The sequence below is a fragment of the Pecten maximus genome, chromosome 8 (genome assembly GCF_902652985.1).
Source record: "Pecten maximus chromosome 8, xPecMax1.1, whole genome shotgun sequence".
Taxonomy (NCBI): Eukaryota; Metazoa; Mollusca; class Bivalvia; order Pectinida; family Pectinidae; genus Pecten; species Pecten maximus.
In genome coordinates, this window is record NC_047022.1 from 33694664 (window position 1) to 33716424 (window position 21761).

General features: G+C 32.5%; 1 protein-coding gene across 1 annotated transcript; it reads right to left on the minus strand.

The window, feature by feature from the left end:
* Positions 1-1616: 1616 nt before the first annotated feature.
* LOC117333769 (F-box only protein 39-like) lies at positions 1617-20715 on the minus strand. The gene is made up of 3 exons (XM_033893193.1): positions 19632-20715; positions 6475-6636; positions 1617-1990 (listed from the first exon to the last, which is right to left on the minus strand). Exons 1-3 carry the CDS (start codon positions 20662-20664, stop codon positions 1842-1844), a joined length of 1344 nt encoding a protein of 447 aa, XP_033749084.1. The 5' UTR covers positions 20665-20715; the 3' UTR covers positions 1617-1841.
* Positions 20716-21761: the final 1046 nt, after the last annotated feature.

Consider the following 21761-nt stretch of genomic DNA (forward strand, 5'->3'; position numbering starts at 1 on the left):
CATTATGTTGTTTGTATAACCCATACATTTGATTTGTTGTTTGTATAACCCATACATTCAATATGTTGTTTGTATAACCTATACATTCAATATGTTGTTTGTATAACCTATACATTCATTATGTTGTTTGTATAACCTATACATTTGATTTGTTGTTTGTATAACCTATACATTCAATATGTTGTTTGTATAACCCATACATTTGATTTGTTGTTTGTATAACCCATACATTCAATATGTTGTTTGTATAACCTATACATTATATATGTTGTTTGTATAACCCATACATTCAATATGTTGTTTGTATAACCCATACATTCAATATGTTGTTTGTATAACCTATACATTATATATGTTGTTTGTATAACCTATACATTCAATATGTTGTTTGTATAACCTATACATTCAATATGTTGTTTGTTTAACCAATACATTAGATATGTTGTTTGTATAAACTATACATTTGATTTGTTGTTTGTATAACCTCTACATTCAATATGTTGTTTGTATAACCCATACATTCAATATGTTGTTTGTATAACCCATACATTCATTATGTTGTTTGTATAACCTATACATTTGATTTGTTGTTTGTATAACAAATACATTCAATATGTTGTTTGTATAACCCATACATTTGATTTGTTGTTTGTATAACCTATACATTATATTTGTTGTTTGTATAACCCATACATTCAATATGTTGTTTGTATAACCCATACATTATATTTGTTGTTTGTATAACCCATACATTTGATTTGTTGTTTGTATAACCCATACATTATATTTGTTGTTTGTATAACCCATACATTCAATATGTTGTTTGTATAACCCATACATTATATTTGTTGTTTGTATAACCCATACATTATATTTGTTGTTTGTATAACCTATACATTCAATACGTTGTTTGTATAACCTATACATTTGATTTGTTGTTTGTATAACCCATACAACCAATATGTTGTTTGTATAACCCATACATTCAATATGTTGTTTGTATAACCCATACATTCAATATGTTGTTTGTATAACCCATACATTCAATACTTTGTTTGTATAACCTATACATTTGATTTGTTGTTTGTATGTATAACGTATACATTCAATAAGTTGTTTGTATAACCCATACATTCAATATGTTGTTTGTATAACCTATACATTCAATATGTTGTTTGTATAACCCATACATTCAATACGTTGTTTGTATAACCTATACATTCAATATGTTGTTTGTATAACCCATACATTCAATACGTTGTTTGTATAACCTATACCTTTGATTTGTTGTTTGTATAACCTATACATTCAATACGTTGTTTGTATAAACTATACATTTGATTTGTTGTTTGTATAACCTATACATTCAATATGTTGTTTGTATAACCCATACATTCAATACGTTGTTTGTATAACCTATACCTTTGATTTGTTGTTTGTATAACCTATACATTCAATACGTTGTTTGTATAAACTATACATTTGATTTGTTGTTTGTATAACCCATACAACCAATATGTTGTTTGTATAACCCATACATTCAATATGTTGTTTGTATAACCTATACATTCCATTTGCTGTTTGACTGAGTTAGAATTAATTAAGACACGTACACATTTTTCTCCATATCAAACTCCTTTTTACTATATTGATTGGGAGTAATGATAGATACAATGTAATATAACAATGTCAATAACATATTTAAAACACACCCAAATGAATGATTTGATGACATAATATGAAATCACCGGAAAGTCTGGTAGATCCTAAATAATCCAAATCCCATTCTCATGTGGTGATTGAATGATGTCATGTTGTTTATCTCTGACGTGTGTATGCTATCAGAATGGATCCAGTACAAGATCAGTAGAGATGTTCAGGTCTATATTACGACTAGCCGCCATATCGGCGAACCTTTCCTTGATAGCGGCTAGCTCTGTCCATTCCATCTCGGACAAACCACAAGCCGTAATGTGCAGCGACCGCAAGTCTGCAGAAACAAAAACAAAACAGTTTTACATTTATATTTGAAATTATGGAAATGGATAATTTTTTTGCAATATTAAAAATATCTGTATATCACACAAAAACAGGAGTCGAGTAGACTGATATATTTATAATTTCAATAACAGCGATAAATAACGATAGAATGGATTTTTTGTTATGGGGGGGGGGGGGGGGGGGGGGGTGGTATGTGTTTGGTTTTGTGGAAACTAAATGGCAATAACTGTATCTTGCTTGCTCATCGTGAATGGTGTTCATCGTGTATGGATCTTCAAAACAACTCTAGTTTATGTACAGTATAGATAATCCATATATGCGTAGATTTCCAGCGATACATCACGACATTAGATCATTGTCATATCAGATATCCTGATCACGAAAATGACAAGGATACATTTAGGCTTGATCGTATACTTAATATCAAATGCACCGTTGGTGAGGGTTGTGATTAAATATGATACAACTATGAACAATATTTTATCACATAATTCAGTGTAATCCGCCTTACCGGATTTTGTTTCAGACAGTACATTACGTATGAGACCACGCCTGAGGGGTAATACCCTACGAGGAGCTCGTCAATAGTCATAATACCCTGATCTAACTGACCTTTTATTGCCCCATGTGTTTGTTTTCAGATGCTTAAACCATGATATTTAAAGCAAATATAAGCGATTCCAAGGAGTGTTGAACGAGTGAATGTTATCAATTTTAATCATATAAAAATAAAAATAAATAATAATAATAATAATAAAAGAAAAATAAATCTGCTGATATAGGATGAATTTGAATTATCTTCCCTTTTTATATAGCAGGGAAAAGGTTAGCGATTAATTAGCGAGTCGTTAGATGTTAACGTTTTTGCTAACAACAAATTGCATTAATCTACAGCATACATTGTTAATACTATTATTATTATACTCGGATAGGTATGAACGTATTGAATACACTGCAGTTGTACAAACAATAACATCTGATGTTACTCATCCGTGCCATTACCCCATCTTCTATATACTCAATACGCCACTGACACTGCCTGATTTAGTTATGCATATATCGCGGGGATAAAATAAATTATTAATATCATTTCATGTTGCATATAAAACTCGAAAGGTCAGAAGAAAGGGGGGAATTCAATATGGTATTTGATTTACAAGTAAGTATACTCTATTTGCCCCGGAAAGCGACGGGAGCCTGAAGTTGGTTCCGAGTTCCGAGTTCCGAGTTCCGTTTAAGTAAAACTGAAATACTATGTATTAGCTTTATTGGTTTTGGTCCCAGTTCCGAGTTCCGTTTAAGAAAAACTGAAATACTATGTATTAGCTTTATTGGTTTTGGTCCAGTTCCGAGTTCCGTTTAAGAAAAACTGCAATACTATGTATTAGCTTTATTGGTTTTGGTCCAGTTCCGAGTTCCGTTTAAGAAAAACTGCAATACTATGTATTAGCTTGATTGGTTTTGGTCCAGTTCCGAGTTCCGTTTAAGATAAACGAACTCGGAACCAGAACCAGTTCCGAGTTCCGTTTAAGAAAAACTGAAATACTATGTATTAGCTTGATTGGTTTTGGTCCAGTTCCGAGTTCCGTTAAAGATAAACGAACTCGGAACCAGTTCCGAGTTCCGTTTAAGAAAAAATGAAATACTATGTATTAGCTGTATTGGTTTTGGTCCCAGTTCCTAGTTCCGTTTAAGAAAAACGGAACTAGGAACCAGTTCCGAGTTCCGTTTAAGAAAAACGGAACTGCAATGTATTAGCTTTACGAGTTTTGGTCCCAGTTACGAGTTCCGTTTAAGAAAAACTGAAATGCTATATATTACAGCTTTATTGGTTTTGGTTCCAGTTCCGAGTTCCGTTTATGAAAAACTGGAATACTATGTATTAGCTTTATTGGTTTTGGTCCCAGTTCCGAGTTCCGTTGAAGAAAAACTGAAATACTATGTATTAGCTTTATTGGTTTTGGTCCCAGTTCCGAGTTCCGTTTAAGAAAAACTAAAATACTATGTATTAGCTTTATTGGTTTTGGTCCCAGTTCCGAGTTCCGTTTAAGAATATTGGTTTTGGTCCCAGTTCCGAGATCCGTTTAAGAAAAACTGAAATACTATGTATTAGCTTTATTATTTTTGGTCCAAGTTCCGAGTTCCGCTTAAGATAAAGATAAAGGAGTTCCGGATTGTGCATCTCTAGTTGGTCGAGTAAAATAGTCCGCCATTTTAGGATTACAAAAAAAAAACAGCATAATTTTGTCAAAATATAAGTATTTAGCATATCTGGTCTTTCATAAAATACAAGAATACATTATAAATGTGATAATTTTGATAATCATTCCGTGTTTATAACAACAATGCAGAAAAATTGAAATCGTACCGCGGAAGAAACTGTTAAAGCAGCTATAGCAGATATTGTATTGTAATACTGTGGAGTGTGTAGTGTATTTGTATAGGGATTTTTACCTGAATGAAATTAATATCTCGGCTACTATAGAGACTGTGTGATGTTTTGTTCAACACCCCCGGCAACTTATGATGTTGAATAATGATGGGCAAAATTTAAAAAAAAAAAAAAAAAAAAATTCGGGACCCGGTAAATTTGAAATCTAAACAAGTTGCGGGAAGGTCTATTTTTAGAAAACAAATCCTATAATAACATAACTATGTTTAATGATTCAACACAGACATTTCAGTAATGTATATAGTCAAACATATTCATATAGTCATCAGTTAAGTCTAATGTAAATTTTGGGTTCAATAAATAACAAGAGTAAGAAAAATGACAAACTTATTTGCTTACAACACACACCATTGTTTCGCCGCGGTTTGGGTTCGTATATGGATGTGCTGCAAAACGTGACCGCATTAGCGGTTAAAGTGCAATAGTTTTGAATGTATTCTTTTAGGAGAAACCATACAAGACGTATTGTAATCATGGAAATTTAACCAATAAACAATACGACACTGGCACTATCTACATGTATTTACAGCAGGATATCATACCAACAGACGCGAGTCGCTTTTCTTAAACGACACAACATTCAGATTTAATGAAAGGCTATCAAAATAGCCGACTTGTCCCTTTAGCGCATGTCGAACAATTCTTGATTCAAGCTTCATCAATTAGGAAGGATAGACATCTTTGATCATAGCATTTGTGTGTTTGCACCTTCTGTGCCGGACATTTAGACGTTGCTTGTATTTTTAAAGCAATTTTATACCCCATATCTCCCCCGGTAAACACCCGGATGTGAGATCAGTGATTCGCAGATACAAGATGTCTATGGTGTACCACCTCACTGCCGGTGACTGACGTGGTACACCACCTCACTGCCGGTGACTGACATAGTACACCACCTCACTGCCGGTGACTGACATGGTGTACCACCTCACTGCCGGTGACTGACATGGTATACCACCTCACTGCCGGTGACTGACATGGTGTACCACCTCACTGCCGGTGACTGACATAGTACACCACCTCACTGCCGGTGACTGACATGGTGTACCACCTCACTGCCGGTGACTGACATGGTGTACCACCTCACTGCCGGTGACTGACATAGTACACCACCTCACTGCCGGTGACTGACATAGTACACCACCTCACTGCCGGTGACTGACATGGTGTACCACCTCACTGCCGGTGACTGACATGGTACACCACCTCACTGCCGGTGACTGACATAGTACACCACCTCACTGCCGGTGACTGACATGGTATACCACCTCACTGCCGGTGACTGACATGGTGTACCACCTCACTGCCGGTGACTGACATGTATACCACCTCACTGCCGGTGACTGACATGGTACACCACCTCACTGCCGGTGACTGACATGGTACACCACCTCACTGCCGGTGACTGACATGTATACCACCTCACTGCCGGTGACTGACATGTATACCACCTCACTGCCGGTGACTGACATGGTACACCACCTCACTGCCGGTGACTGACATGGTACACCACCTCACTGCCGGTGACTGACATGTATACCACCTCACTGCCGGTGACTGACATGGTATACCACCTCACTGCCGGTGACTGACATGGTACACCACCTCACTGCCGGTGACTGACATGGTACACCACCTCACTACCGGTGACTGACATGGTATACCACCTCACTGCCGGTGACTGACATGGTGTACACCACCTCACTGCCGGTGACTGACATGGTACACTACCTCACTGCCGGTGACTGACAACCCATCCTCTGCAAAGTATTGTACCATTTTTGAAATTGTCAAACGGCACTTTCTATCTCTTTATCATCATGACAAAACTAATCCGGAATCAGCTCCGACAATATAGCTCTGGAACGCCATAGCTGTCACACATGACCTTTAAATAATATATTAATTGACATTTTCATTATATCATTACACTTTATCAATATATTATTTTAAGGTCATGTGTGACAGCTATGGCGTTCCATAGCTCGATTAAATACTCATTGAACATGATAGGTACTCACTAGACTTGCGTTCATCAACTTGCTCCAGGACGGTCTCAATGGTACTCAAAAGTACAGATGCGTTGAGACTGAGGTCGAACAGCCGCTTACACTTGTTCACAAGATGTACAACAGCATCATCCACAAATTCTTGGTTATTGTCAAACTCAAAAGACACTGCTTCTGTAACGAAAGGTAGCAGTAAGTTATAGCTCATAATATATTATAATAAAGTATGACATAAAATGTATAGTGTTTAATTTTGTCTTACACGCTATATTCTTTACACGTATAATAATGTATTTGTTCCGCAAAAATTACCATAGCCAACTATTATGACGTCATGAGTATACATGTAACCATAGGGACGAAGACGAAACACTGACTGAAATGCCTATATTTGATATTTTTGCTACGTTCCTCGGTGATAACTAGCTAGTTTTAGCTAAGATCCAGTCAAAATCTACAAAAGGCAACATAGATAGTAAAAATGAAGTCATGGTCACGAAGGTAATTTTATAGCACAGAGTAGCTTTCCCTTTAGCCTAGTGGTAGGATGTTTGACTTGAGAGCAATAGGTCGCTAGGTCGAGCCCCAGCGCTGGCTGTGTATTTTTCATTACTCTTTCCTATTACAGATGTAGTATATATTAATACTTCCTATTACAGATGTAGTATGTATTACTCTTTCCTATTACAGATGTAGTATATATTACTCCTTCCTATTACAGATGTAGTATATATTAATACCCCCTATTACAGATGTAGTATATATTAATACTTCCTATTACAGATGTAGTATATATTACTCCTTCCTATTACAGATGTAGTATATATTACTCCTACCTATTACAGATGTAGTATATATTACTCCTTCCTATTACAGATGTAGTATGTATTACTCCTACCTATTACAGATGTAGTATATATTAATACTTCCTATTACAGATGTAGTATATATTACTCCTTCCTATTACAGATGCAGTATGTATTACTTCTTCCTATTACAGATGTAGTATATATTACTCCTTCCTATTACAGATGTAGTATGTATTACTTCTTCCTATTACAGATATAGTATATATTACTCCTTCCTATTACAGATGTAGTATGTATTAATACTTCCTATTACAGATGTAGTATGTATTAATACTTCCTATTACAGATATAGTATATATTACTCCTTCCTATTACAGATGTAGTATGTATTAATACCCCCTATTACAGATGTAGTATATATTAATACTTCCTATTACAGATGTAGTATGTATTACTCCTTCCTATTACAGATGTAGTATATATTACTCCTTCCTATTACAGATGTAGTATGTATTACTCCTTCCTATTACAGATGTAGTATATATTACTCCGTCCTATTACAGATGTAGTATATATTACTCCGTCCTATTACAGATGTAGTATATATTACTCCGTCCTATTACAGATGTAGTATATATTACTCCTTCCTATTACAGATGTAGTATATATTACTCCGTCCTATTACAGAAGTAGTATGTATTAATACTTCCTATTACAGAAGTAGTATGTATTATTCCTTCCTATTACAGATGTAGTATGTATTACTCCTTCCTATTACAGATGTAGTATATATTAATACTTCCTATTACAGATGTAGTATATATTAATACTTCCTATTACAGATGTAGTATATATTACTCCTTCCTATTACAGATGTAGTATATATTGATACTTCCTATTACAGATGTAGTATATATTACTCCTTCCTATTACAGATGTAGTATATATTACTCCTTCCTATTACAGATGTAGTATATATTAATACCCCCTATTACAGATGTATGTATTAATACTTCCTATTACAGATGTAGTATATATTACTCCTTCCTATTACAGATGTAGTATATATTACTCCTTCCTATTACAGATGTAGTATATATTAATACCCCCTATTACAGATGTATGTATTAATACTTCCTATTACAGATGTAGTATATATTACTCCTTCCTATTACAGATGTAGTATATATTACTTCTTCCTATTACAGATGTATGTATTAATACTTCCTATTACAGATGTAGTATGTATTACTCCTTCCTATTACAGATGTAGTATGTATACTCCGTCCTATTACAGAAGTAGTATGTATTAATACTTCCTATTACAGAAGTAGTATATATTATTCCTTCCTATTACAGATGTAGTATGTATTACTCCGTCCTATTACAGATGTAGTATGTATTACTCCTTCCTATTACAGATGTAGTATATATTACTCGTCCTATTACAGAAGTAGTATGTATTAATACTTCCTATTACAGAAGTAGTATATATTATTCCTTCCTATTACATATGTAGTATGTATTACTCCGTCCTATTACAGATGTAGTATGTATTACTCCTTCCTATTACAGATGTAGTATGTATTACTCCTTCCTATTACAGATGTAGTATATATTACTCCTTCCTATTACAGATGTAGTATGTATTAATACTTCCTATTACAGATGTATATATTACTACTTCCTATTACAGATGTAGTATATATTACTCCGTCCTATTACATATGTAGTATATATTAATACCCCCTATTACAGATGTAGTATATATTAATACTTCCTATTACAGATGTAGTATATATTAATACTTCCTATTACAGATGTAGTATGTATTAATACCCCCTATTACAGATGTAGTATATATTACTCCTTCCTATTACAGATGTAGTATATATTACTCCTTCCTATTACAGATGTAGTATATATTACTCCTTCCTATTGCAGATGTAGTATATATTACTCCTTCCTATTACAGATGTAGTATATATTACTCCTTCCTATTACAGATGTAGTATATATTAATACCCCCTATTACAGATGTAGTATATATTACTCCTTCCTATTACAGATGTAGTATATATTAATACCCCCTATTACATATGTAGTATATATTACTCCTTCCTATTACAGATGTAGTATGTATTACTCCTTCCTATTACAGATGTAGTATATATTAATACTTCCTATTACAGACGTAGTATATATTAATACTTCCTATTACAGACGTAGTATACATTAATACTTCCTATTACAGACGTAGTATATATTAATACTTCCTATTACAGACGTAGTATATATTAATACTTCCTATTACAGACGTAGTATATATTAATACTTCCTATTACAGATTTAGTATATATTACTCCTTCCTATTACAGACGTAGTATATATTAATACTTCCTATTACAGATGTAGTATATTAATACTTCCTATTACAGATGTAGTATATATTAATACTTCCTATTACAGATGTAGTATATATTACTCCTTCCTATTACAGATGTAGTATATATTAATACTTCCTATTACAGATGTAGTATGAATTACTCCTTCCTATTACATATGTAGTATTTATTAATACTTCCTATTACAGATGTAGTATGTATTACTCCTTCCTATTACAGATGTAGTATGTATTACTCCTTCCTATTACAGATGTAGTATATATTAATACTTCCTATTACAGACGTAGTATATATTAATACTTCCTATTACAGACGTAGTATATATTAATACTTCCTATTACAGACGTAGTATATATTAATACTTCCTATTACAGATGTAGTATGTATTACTCCTTCCTATTACAGATGAAATATATATATTAATACTTCCTATTACAGATGTAGTATGTATTACTCCTTCCTATTACAGATGTAGTATATATTACTCCTTCCTATTACAGATGTAGTATGTAGTACTCCTTCCTATTACAGATGTAGTATGTAGTACTCCTTCCTATTACAGATGTAGTATATATTACTCCTTCCTATTACAGATGTAGTATGTATTAATACTTCCTATTACAGATGTAGTATATATTAATACTTCCTATTACAGATGTAGTATGTATTAATACTTCCTATTACAGATGTAGTATATATTATTCCTTCCTATTACAGATGAAGTATGTATTACTCCTTCCTATTACAGATGTAGTATATATTAATACTTCCTATTACAGATGTAGTATGTATAAATACTTCCTATTACAGATGTAGTATGTATACTCCGTCCTATTACAGATGTAGTATGTATTACTCCTTCCTATTACATATGTAGTATGTATTACTCTTTCCTATTACATATATAGTATATATTACTCCGTCCTATTACAGATGTAGTATTTATTAATACTTCCTATTACAGATGTAGTATTTATTACTCCTTCCTATTACAGATGTAGTATGTATTAATACTTCCTATTACATATGTAGTATATATTACTCCGTCCTATTACAGATGTAGTATGTATTACTCCGTCCTATTACAGATGTAGTATTTATTAATACTTCCTATTACAGATGTAGTATTTATTACTCCTTCCTATTACAGATGTAGTATGTATTAATACTTCCTATTACATATGTAGTATGTATTACCCCTTCCTATTACAGATGTAGTATGTATTAATACTTCCTATTACAGATGTAGTATATATTAATACTTCCTATTACAGATGTAGTATGTATTACTCCGTCCTATTACAGATGTAGTATGTATTACCCCTTCCTATTACAGATGTAGTATATATTAATACTTCCTATTACAGATGTAGTATATATTATTCCTTCCTATTACAGATGTAGTATGTATTACTCCTTCCTATTACAGATGTAGTATATATTAATACTTCCTATTACAGATGTAGTATGTATTACTCCTTCCTTTTACAGATGTAGTATGTATACTCCTTCCTATTACAGATGTAGTATGTATTACTTCTTCCTATTACAGATATAGTATATATTACTCCTTCCTATTACAGATGTAGTATATATTAATACTTCCTATTACAGATGTAGTATATATTAATACTTCCTATTACAGATGTAGTATATATTACTCCTTCCTATTACAGATGTAGTATATATTGATACTTCCTATTACAGATGTAGTATATATTACTCCTTCCTATTACAGATGTAGTATATATTACTCCTTCCTATTACAGATGTAGTATATATTAATACCCCCTATTACAGATGTATGTATTAATACTTCCTATTACAGATGTAGTATATATTACTCCTTCCTATTACAGATGTAGTATATATTACTCCTTCCTATTACAGATGTAGTATATATTAATACCCCCTATTACAGATGTATGTATTAATACTTCCTATTACAGATGTAGTATATATTACTCCTTCCTATTACAGATGTAGTATATATTACTTCTTCCTATTACAGATGTATGTATTAATACTTCCTATTACAGATGTAGTATGTATTACTCCTTCCTATTACAGATGTAGTATGTATACTCCGTCCTATTACAGAAGTAGTATGTATTAATACTTCCTATTACAGAAGTAGTATATATTATTCCTTCCTATTACAGATGTAGTATGTATTACTCCGTCCTATTACAGATGTAGTATGTATTACTCCTTCCTATTACAGATGTAGTATATATTACTCGTCCTATTACAGAAGTAGTATGTATTAATACTTCCTATTACAGAAGTAGTATATATTATTCCTTCCTATTACAGATGTAGTATGTATTACTCCGTCCTATTACAGATGTAGTATGTATTACTCCTTCCTATTACAGATGTAGTATGTATTACTCCTTCCTATTACAGATGTAGTATATATTACTCCTTCCTATTACAGATGTAGTATGTATTAATACTTCCTATTACAGATGTATATATTAATACTTCCTATTACAGATGTAGTATATATTACTCCGTCCTATTACATATGTAGTATATATTAATACCCCCTATTACAGATGTAGTATATATTAATACTTCCTATTACAGATGTAGTATATATTAATATTTCCTATTACAGATGTAGTATGTATTAATACCCCCTATTACAGATGTAGTATATATTACTCCTTCCTATTACAGATGTAGTATATATTACTCCTTCCTATTACAGATGTAGTATATATTACTCCTTCCTATTACAGATGTAGTATATATTACTCCTTCCTATTACAGATGTAGTATATATTAATACCCCCTATTACAGATGTAGTATATATTACTCCTTCCTATTACAGATGTAGTATATATTAATACCCCCTATTACATATGTAGTATATATTACTCCTTCCTATTACAGATGTAGTATGTATTACTCCTTCCTATTACAGATGTAGTATATATTAATACTTCCTATTACAGACGTAGTATATATTAATACTTCCTATTACAGACGTAGTATACATTAATACTTCCTATTACAGACGTAGTATATATTAATACTTCCTATTACAGACGTAGTATATATTAATACTTCCTATTACAGACGTAGTATATATTAATACTTCCTATTACAGATGTAGTATATATTACTCCTTCCTATTACAGACGTAGTATATATTAATACCCCCTATTACAGATGTATGTATTAATACTTCCTATTACAGATGTAGTATATATTACTCCTTCCTATTACAGATGTAGTATGTAGTACTCCTTCCTATTACAGATGTAGTATATATTACTCCTTCCTATTACAGATGTAGTATATATTACTCCGTCCTATTACAGATGTAGTATGTATTACTCCTTCCTATTACAGACGTAGTATGTATTAATACTTCCTATTACAGAAGTAGTATATATTAATACTTCCTATTACAGACGTAGTATACATTAATACTTCCTATTACAGACGTAGTATACATTAATACTTCCTATTACAGACGTAGTATATATTAATACTTCCTATTACAGACGTAGTGTATATTAATACTTCCTATTACAGATGAAGTATGTATTACTCCTTCCTATTACAGATGTAGTATATATTAATACCCCCTATTACAGATGTATGTATTAATACTTCCTATTACAGATGTAGTATATATTACTCCTTCCTATTACAGATGTAGTATGTAGTACACCTTCCTATTACAGATGTAGTATATATTAATACTTCCTATTACAGATGTAGTATGTATTAATACTTCCTATTACAGATGTAGTATATATTATTCCTTCCTATTACAGATGAAGTATGTATTACTCCTTCCTATTACAGATGTAGTATATATTAATACTTCCTATTACAGATGTAGTATGTATAAATACTTCCTATTAAAGATGTAGTATGTATACTCAGTCCTATTACAGATGTAGTATGTATTACTCCTTCCTATTACATATGTAGTATGTATTACTCTTTCCTATTACATATATAGTATATATTACTCCGTCCTATTACAGATGTAGTATTTATTAATACTTCCTATTACAGATGTAGTATTTATTACTCCTTCCGATTACAGATGTAGTATGTATTAATACTTCCTATTACATATGTAGTATATATTACTCCGTCCTATTACAGATGTAGTATGTATTACTCCGTCCTATTACAGATGTAGTATTTATTAATACTTCCTATTACAGATGTAGTATTTATTACTCCTTCCTATTACAGATGTAGTATGTATTAATACTTCCTATTACATATGTAGTATGTATTACCCCTTCCTATTACAGATGTAGTATGTATTAATACTTCCTATTACAGATGTAGTATATATTAAAACTTCCTATTACAGATGTAGTATGTATTACTCCTTCCTATTACAGAAGTAGTATATATTAATACTTCCTATTACAGATGTAGTATATATTAATACTTCCTATTACAGATGTAGTATATATTAATACTTCCTATTACAGATGTAGTATATATTAATACTTCCTATTACAGATGTAGTATATATTAATACTTCCTATTACAGATGTAGTATGTATTACTCCTTCCTATTACAGATGTAGTATATATTAATACTTCCTATTACAGATGTAGTATATATTAATACTTCCTATTACAGATGTAGTATATATTAATACTTCCTATTACAGATGTAGTATGTATTACTCCTTCCTATTACAGATGTAGTATATATTATTCCTTCCTATTACAGATGTAGTACATATTAATACTTCCTATTACAGATGTAGTATGTATTAATACTTCCTATTACAGATGTAGTATATATTACTCCTTCCTATTACAGATGTAGTATGTATTACTCCTTCCTATTACAGATGTAGTATATATTAATACTTCCTATTACAGATGTAGTATGTATTACTCCTTCCTATTACAGATGTAGTATGTATTACTCCTTGCTATTACAGATGTAGTATGTATACTCCTTCCTATTACAGATGTAGTACATATTAATACTTCCTATTACAGATGTAGTATGTATTAATCCTTCCTATTACAGATGTAGTATGTATACTCCTTCCTATTACAGATGTAGTATATATTAATACTTCCTATTACAGATGTAGTACATATTAATACTTCCTATTACAGATGTAGTATGTATTAATCCTTCCTATTACAGATGTAGTATGTATTAATACTTCCTATTACAGATGTAGTATATATTAATACTTCCTATTACAGATGTAGTATGTATTAATCCTTCCTATTACAGATGTAGTATGTATTACTCCTTCCTTTTACAGATGTAGTATGTATACTCCTTCCTATTACAGATGTAGTATATATTAATACTTCCTATTACAGATGTAGTATATATTAATACTTCCTATTACATATGTAGTATATATTACTCCTTCCTATTACAGATGTAGTATATATTAATACTTCCTATTACAGATGTAGTATGTATAACTCCTTCCTATTACAGACGCAGTATATATTAATACTTCCTATTACAGAAGTAGTATATATTAATACTTCCTATTACAGATGTAGTATATATTACTCCTTCCTATTACAGATGTAGTATGTATTACTCCTTCCTATTACAGATGTAGTATATATTACTCCGTCCTATTACAGATGTAGTATATATTACTCCTTCCTATTACAGATGTAGTATATATTATTACTTTCTATTACAGAAGTAGTATGTATTAATACTTCCTATTACAGATGTAGTATATATTAATACTTCCTATTACAGATGTAGTATATATTACTCCTTCCTATTACAGATGTAGTATATATTAATACTTCCTATTACAGATGTAGTATATATTAATACTTCCTATTACAGATGTAGTATATATTACTCCTTCCTATTACAGATGTAGTATATATTACTCCTTCCTATTACAGATGTAGTATATATTAATACTTCCTATTACAGATGTAGTATATATTACTCCTTCCTATTACAGATGTAGTATGTATTAATACATCCTATTACAGATGTAGTATGTATTACTCCGTCCTATTACAGATGTAGTATATATTTATACTTCCTATTACAGATGTAGTATATATTAATACTTCCTATTACAGATGTATATATTAATACTTCCTATTACAGATGTAGTATATATTAATACATCCTATTACAGATGTATGTATTAATACTTCCTATTACAGATGTAGTATGTATTACTCCTTCCTATTACAGATGTAGTATATATTAATACTTCCTATTACAGATGTAGTATATATTAATACTTCCTATTACAGATGTAGTATATATTAATACTTCCTATTACAGATGTAGTATGTATTACTCCTTCCTATTACATATGTAGTATATATTAATACTTCCTATTACAGATGCAGTATATATTAATACCCCCTATTACAGATGTAGTATATATTAATACTTCCTATTACAGATGTAGATGTATTACTCCTTCCTATTACAGATGTAGTATATATTACTCCTTCCTATTACAGATGTAGTATGTATTACTTCTTCCTATTACAGATGTAGTATATATTACTCCTTCCTATTACAGATGTAGTATGTATTACTCCTTCCTATTACAGATGTAGTATATATTACTCCTTCCTATTACAGATGTAGTATATATTAATACTTCCTATTACAGATGTAGTATATATTACTCCTTCCTATTACAGATGTAGTATATATTACTCCTTCCTATTACAGATGTAGTATATATTAATACATCCTATTACAGATGTAGTATGTATTACTCCGTCCTATTACAGATGTAGTATATATTAATACTTCCTATTACAGATGTAGTATATATTAATACTTCCTATTACAGATGTATATATTAATACTTCCTATTACAGATGTAGTATATATTAATACATCCTATTACAGATGTATGTATTAATACTTCCTATTACAGATGTAGTATTTATTACTCCTTCCTATTACAGATGTAGTATATATTAATACTTCCTATTACAGATGTAGTATATATTAATACTTCCTATTACAGATGTAGTATATATTATTCCTTCCTATTACAGATGTAGTATGTATTACTCCTTCCTATTACAGATGTAGTATATATTAATACTTCCTATTACAGATGAAGTATATATTAATACTTCCTATTACAGATGTAGTATATATTAATACTTCCTATTACAGATGTAGTATGTATTACTCCTTCCTATTACAGATGTAGTATATATTAATACTTCTTATTACAGATGCAGTATATATTAATACCCCCTATTACAGATGTAGTATATATTAATACTTCCTATTACAGATGTAGATGTATTACTCCTTCCTATTACAGATGTAGTATATATTTCTCCTTCCTATTACAGATGTAGTATGTATTACTCCTTCCTATTACAGATGTAGTATGTATTACTTCTTCCTATTACAGATGTAGTATATATTACTCCTTCCTATTACAGATGTAGTATGTATTACTCCTTACTATTACAGATGTAGTATATATTACTCCTTCCTATTACAGATGTAGTATATATTAATACTTCCTATTACAGATGTAGTATATATTACTCCTTCCTATTACAGATGTAGTATATATTACTCCTTCCTATTACAGATGTAGTATATATTAATACTTCCTATTACAGATGTAGTATGTATTACTCCTTCCTATCACAGATATAGTATATATTAATACTTCCTATTACAGATGTAGTATATATTAATACTTCCTATTACAGATGTAGTATGTATTAAAATACATATTTCCCAGTAAGTTTAATTTTGACGCGACCTTAACTTTATTCCAATGAAGTATTTCCCCCATAAATAATAATAAAAAATTATTCCATAGGAAATCATTACAGAATTTAAGGGATTTGACATCACTCAGTTTTTTTCCTTAAATTCTGTAATGCTTTCTTGTGGATTTTTTTTCAAGTAGTAAAAGTTACCATCTTTACATTAATACGGCAGTTTAAACCAAAGTTCTTCGAGTATTTAGACATGAACATTCTTAATTCGACCAGAAGTATCACTAATAACGGCAAAGACATACGGTATTTGTAAACGATACGCTTTTTTATCTCGTACATTTTGGCGTTAATTTCATTACATATAAGCACAGACACTCATATAACCATCGTTCGGACAAAGATTTCATAAAAAGAAATTGTGCATTTTCCTGATGTCTTGACTGAGAGAAAACCCACGTAGATGGATTGAAGCATAGTCTGAGAGAAGACCAACGTAGATGGATTGAAGCATTGACTGAGAGAAAACCCACGTAGATGGATTGAAGCATAGACTGAGAGAAAACACACGTAGATGGATTGAAGCATAGACTGAGAGAAGACCAACGTAGATAGATTGAAGCATTGACTGAGAGAAAACCACGTAGATGGATTGAAGCATAGACTGAGAGAAGACCCACGTAGATGGATTGAAACATCGACTGAGAGAAAATCCACGTAGATGGATTGAAGCATAGACTGAAAGAAGACCCCCGTGGATTGATTGAAGCATGGACTGAAAGAAGACCCACGTAGATTGATTGGAGCATAGACTGAGATAAGACCCCCGTGGATTGATTGCAGCATAGGGTGAAAAAAGGCCCAGTGGATAGATTGAAGCCTAGGATGAGACAAAACCCGCGTGGATAGATTGGAGCATAGCCTGAGAGAAAGCTCACGTGGACTGATTTAAATTTAGATTAAGAGAAGACCCATTTACAGCAACTCAAATAATTTAATTCAATATAACATATATCGTGTCACGATCTTTAATACTATACAATGGTTCTTTGGATGTTTTTAAGCGCTTGTCTTAATAAAGCCAATAAAATCAAAACAGCCATATCAATATGTAACGAGAGATTTCAAGTTCTGTTCAGGCTGAGCGTTTAACTCGTTTGAAGTGATGCTTGGTAGAATGAAATACACATATATGGTTTTAATCATTAGGAAAATGAAGCAATTGCATGGCACTTTATGCGTGCCTTTTCCAGACCTATCAATACTTTCGCTTGTCTGCGTTCTTCGCTTTAGCGAGAAAGCGATAAAACGACTTGTTTTTTTATACTATCGCGCCCGAGAATTGTGTTTGAGTTTAAACGTATTTTATGGTAACAAATTTACAACAGGATTGGGCACAAGTTATTACAACTTATAAACGCCCTCTCCTAACACAATGACATATAAATAATTACAAAATGCTATAAAATACATATTTAGTATTGAATAATAGATATACATTTTTATAGAGAGAGAGAGAGAGAGAGAGAGAGAGAGAGAGAGAGAGAGAGAGAGAGGGGGGGGGGGGGGGGAGAGAGATAATTAATGGATGGACAATAAAAAAAATGTACAAAATAACACAAGCAACAATGGTATACATTCAATAACGTATAACGCATATAACAAACAAGTGATAAGGATACACATTCTCATTTAAGACACAATGGATACACGTTTTACTTTAAAATATAAATCGATTGACTTCTTAAAACCTGTTACTGTCCTTTATGAAATGTTGAACAAATAAGAATACTTCAGAATTAATATTAAAAGACATTTCTTGATTACCATATAACAGAAAGTCTAAATCTAAGGGTACATGTAAATTTAAATCATTTAACTTCTGAAAGAGAATGTTTCTTTGAATAATGTAACGGCCACACTCAAAGAAGAAGTGATAAGCATTCTCACAAAAATGTCCACGAGCAGCTCGGAGTTTCCGCAATGTTCACTCGAAATAAATCATAATTTAAAGAACTACAGTGGTGCCTAAGCTTCGTGTGACTAATGTTAATTTTGCGGTCACCGATACCAAAGAAGGGAGGAGGAGAAATCTGATTTCTAGGTTTCAAAGAATTTTTGAAAATGCTAAGAGAAGCCGACGATCTGACAGAATTTTCAAGGGAGATTTGTGTTTGATTACCTGCTAATCATCTGAGAAGTACGCAATATTGTATCGTAGTTACTTACCTAGCGTTGTGGCGAAGCTGTCTGCAATATGTACAATGATATCACTCAGATTCCAGTCGGCGTCATCCTCATACCCAGTCCAGATGTGTACGTCCTGAACGGGTATTTCCGGCACAAGGATTGGAATAACCTCTGTAGATTTGGCTACGCTATCGAACCAAAACATGACCTGAAGGTTCGGACAGACAGACACAAGCTGCCGCCAAGCAAACGACGATATTCTGTGCAAGTGAGGGTTATTGCGATACACTTTAATGTTGAAAAACTTTAATTTTCCTGCTAACGTTTTTGAAAATATTTCGATTATTTCTTCTGAAATGCAGTTATAATTAAGAGCTATGTAGTTGATGTTGATAAAGAATGACATGCTTGATTTGAACTTTTCGACACTGTATATTGTAAACCGTGAAGGGAAAAAGTCCTCAATATAAATCTCTTCCATAGTTTTACCAGATTTTTGACCAACAACTTCTATAATTCTCAATCCACCATGGAGTGGACATTGAGCTGCCGTCATATCGAAAACCTTCAAACGTTTCTGAGTTTTGAAAAATCTAACAAAGTTGTTCGTGAACCTATCTCTCGCCGAATCATGCTTCCAGAACCTGTCCAGTTCCAAACGTTCCATCTCGAATTCTTTAAGCTGACTTGATCTGAATTTTACAAGAAGATCTTCCATGCTCTTCTGAAACACCTTGGTAATATGATAAGATGGGTGGCTACACGTTATGGAAAGATTCTCAACGTATCCACCGAACAGTTCCGCGAACTTGTTGGCGCGTACCCCATTCGTGTGACACTTATATCCGCCCATGTCGAAGTGTCGGTGACGCCACAGGCTCGGTGTGTGAAAGAGGCGCGCCCAGTTTGTACACGTGAGTGCAAGGTTGGCCTTGTCCGGGTCCCTTAGAAATTTGAATACTTCTATCATCACTACATCCGGTAACGTTTCCCATACTGAGGTTTCCATTTTTCTGCTCCAAAAACGGTTCCAAATATCTTCAGCTTTCCGTAACACCCATCCGACATCCATACAAGTTCCGTCTCCAGGAACTACCCGCTTATGACGTCATAGTACAGCTCAATGTATGACGTCAATGCGATTGTGCACAGTGACGTTTCAATAATGAAAGTACAATTTGCTTGTCCCCTTATCAGATTCTTACCAGTTGTACCTAATAGGTAAGGTATCATATAATGAAACGTATTTGAATCTCAATTGAGTTCCCAAGATGGCCGCCGTTGTTCGCTTAGAAAAAAAAACCGATTATTTTCCTTTTTCACAACGTCACAGATGTGAATCAATGCCTTATTAGTTCCATCAAACTTTGACATACATAATCTATAAAATTTCATCGCAAATGGAGAGTCATACCGTGTGTTAATTTATCGGGTTCGTACCAGTTGTACCAGATAAGTACGGTAACATATCATAAAACGCAAATTAATCTCAAGTGAATTACAAAAATGGTGACCGTCGCTCGCTTCAAACACAAAAACATGTTATTATCATTGTTTACAACCTAACGGATACAAAATCAACACCCGAATAGTTATGCCAAACACTAACATACATTGTTTTGAAAAATTCATTGTAAAGGAGAGTCACCGACTCCTTTTTAACCAAAAGTACATTTTCATGACAAATGAAGAATTTCTGCCATCTTGGATAAGGATAGAGGAACTTCTCTTGTTTCAACTAAACATGAAGTGTGCTTATCCTGTGATAACATGCGGTCTGGTATATGGAACCTCCTAAATCTAGTTGGTGACTGATGTTGGACTCCCTGATCTGACATGGAAAGATGTTGGTCAACTGCACGATAACAACGTGTTTCTTCCTGGGTTCTTATGGTGGCTGATTGTGGCCATCTCATGTTGGCGCTTTGGCTTATTTGCGCCTTGCCGCGGTTTGAAAACTATACAAGACGACATTCTAGCTATTTAATCTCGCTTTGATGCGATTCGGGAACTCGCCACGGCGCCAACACGAGATCAGCTACCATTGTTTCTCGGGTTTTGTTCACATATTAAAACGCTCTTGTGAGTTTACATCTGCGCCATCAGCTAGAGTGTTAGATACAATTTAACATGATTCATTATTGTTGTAGAAATATCTGATACATGCCT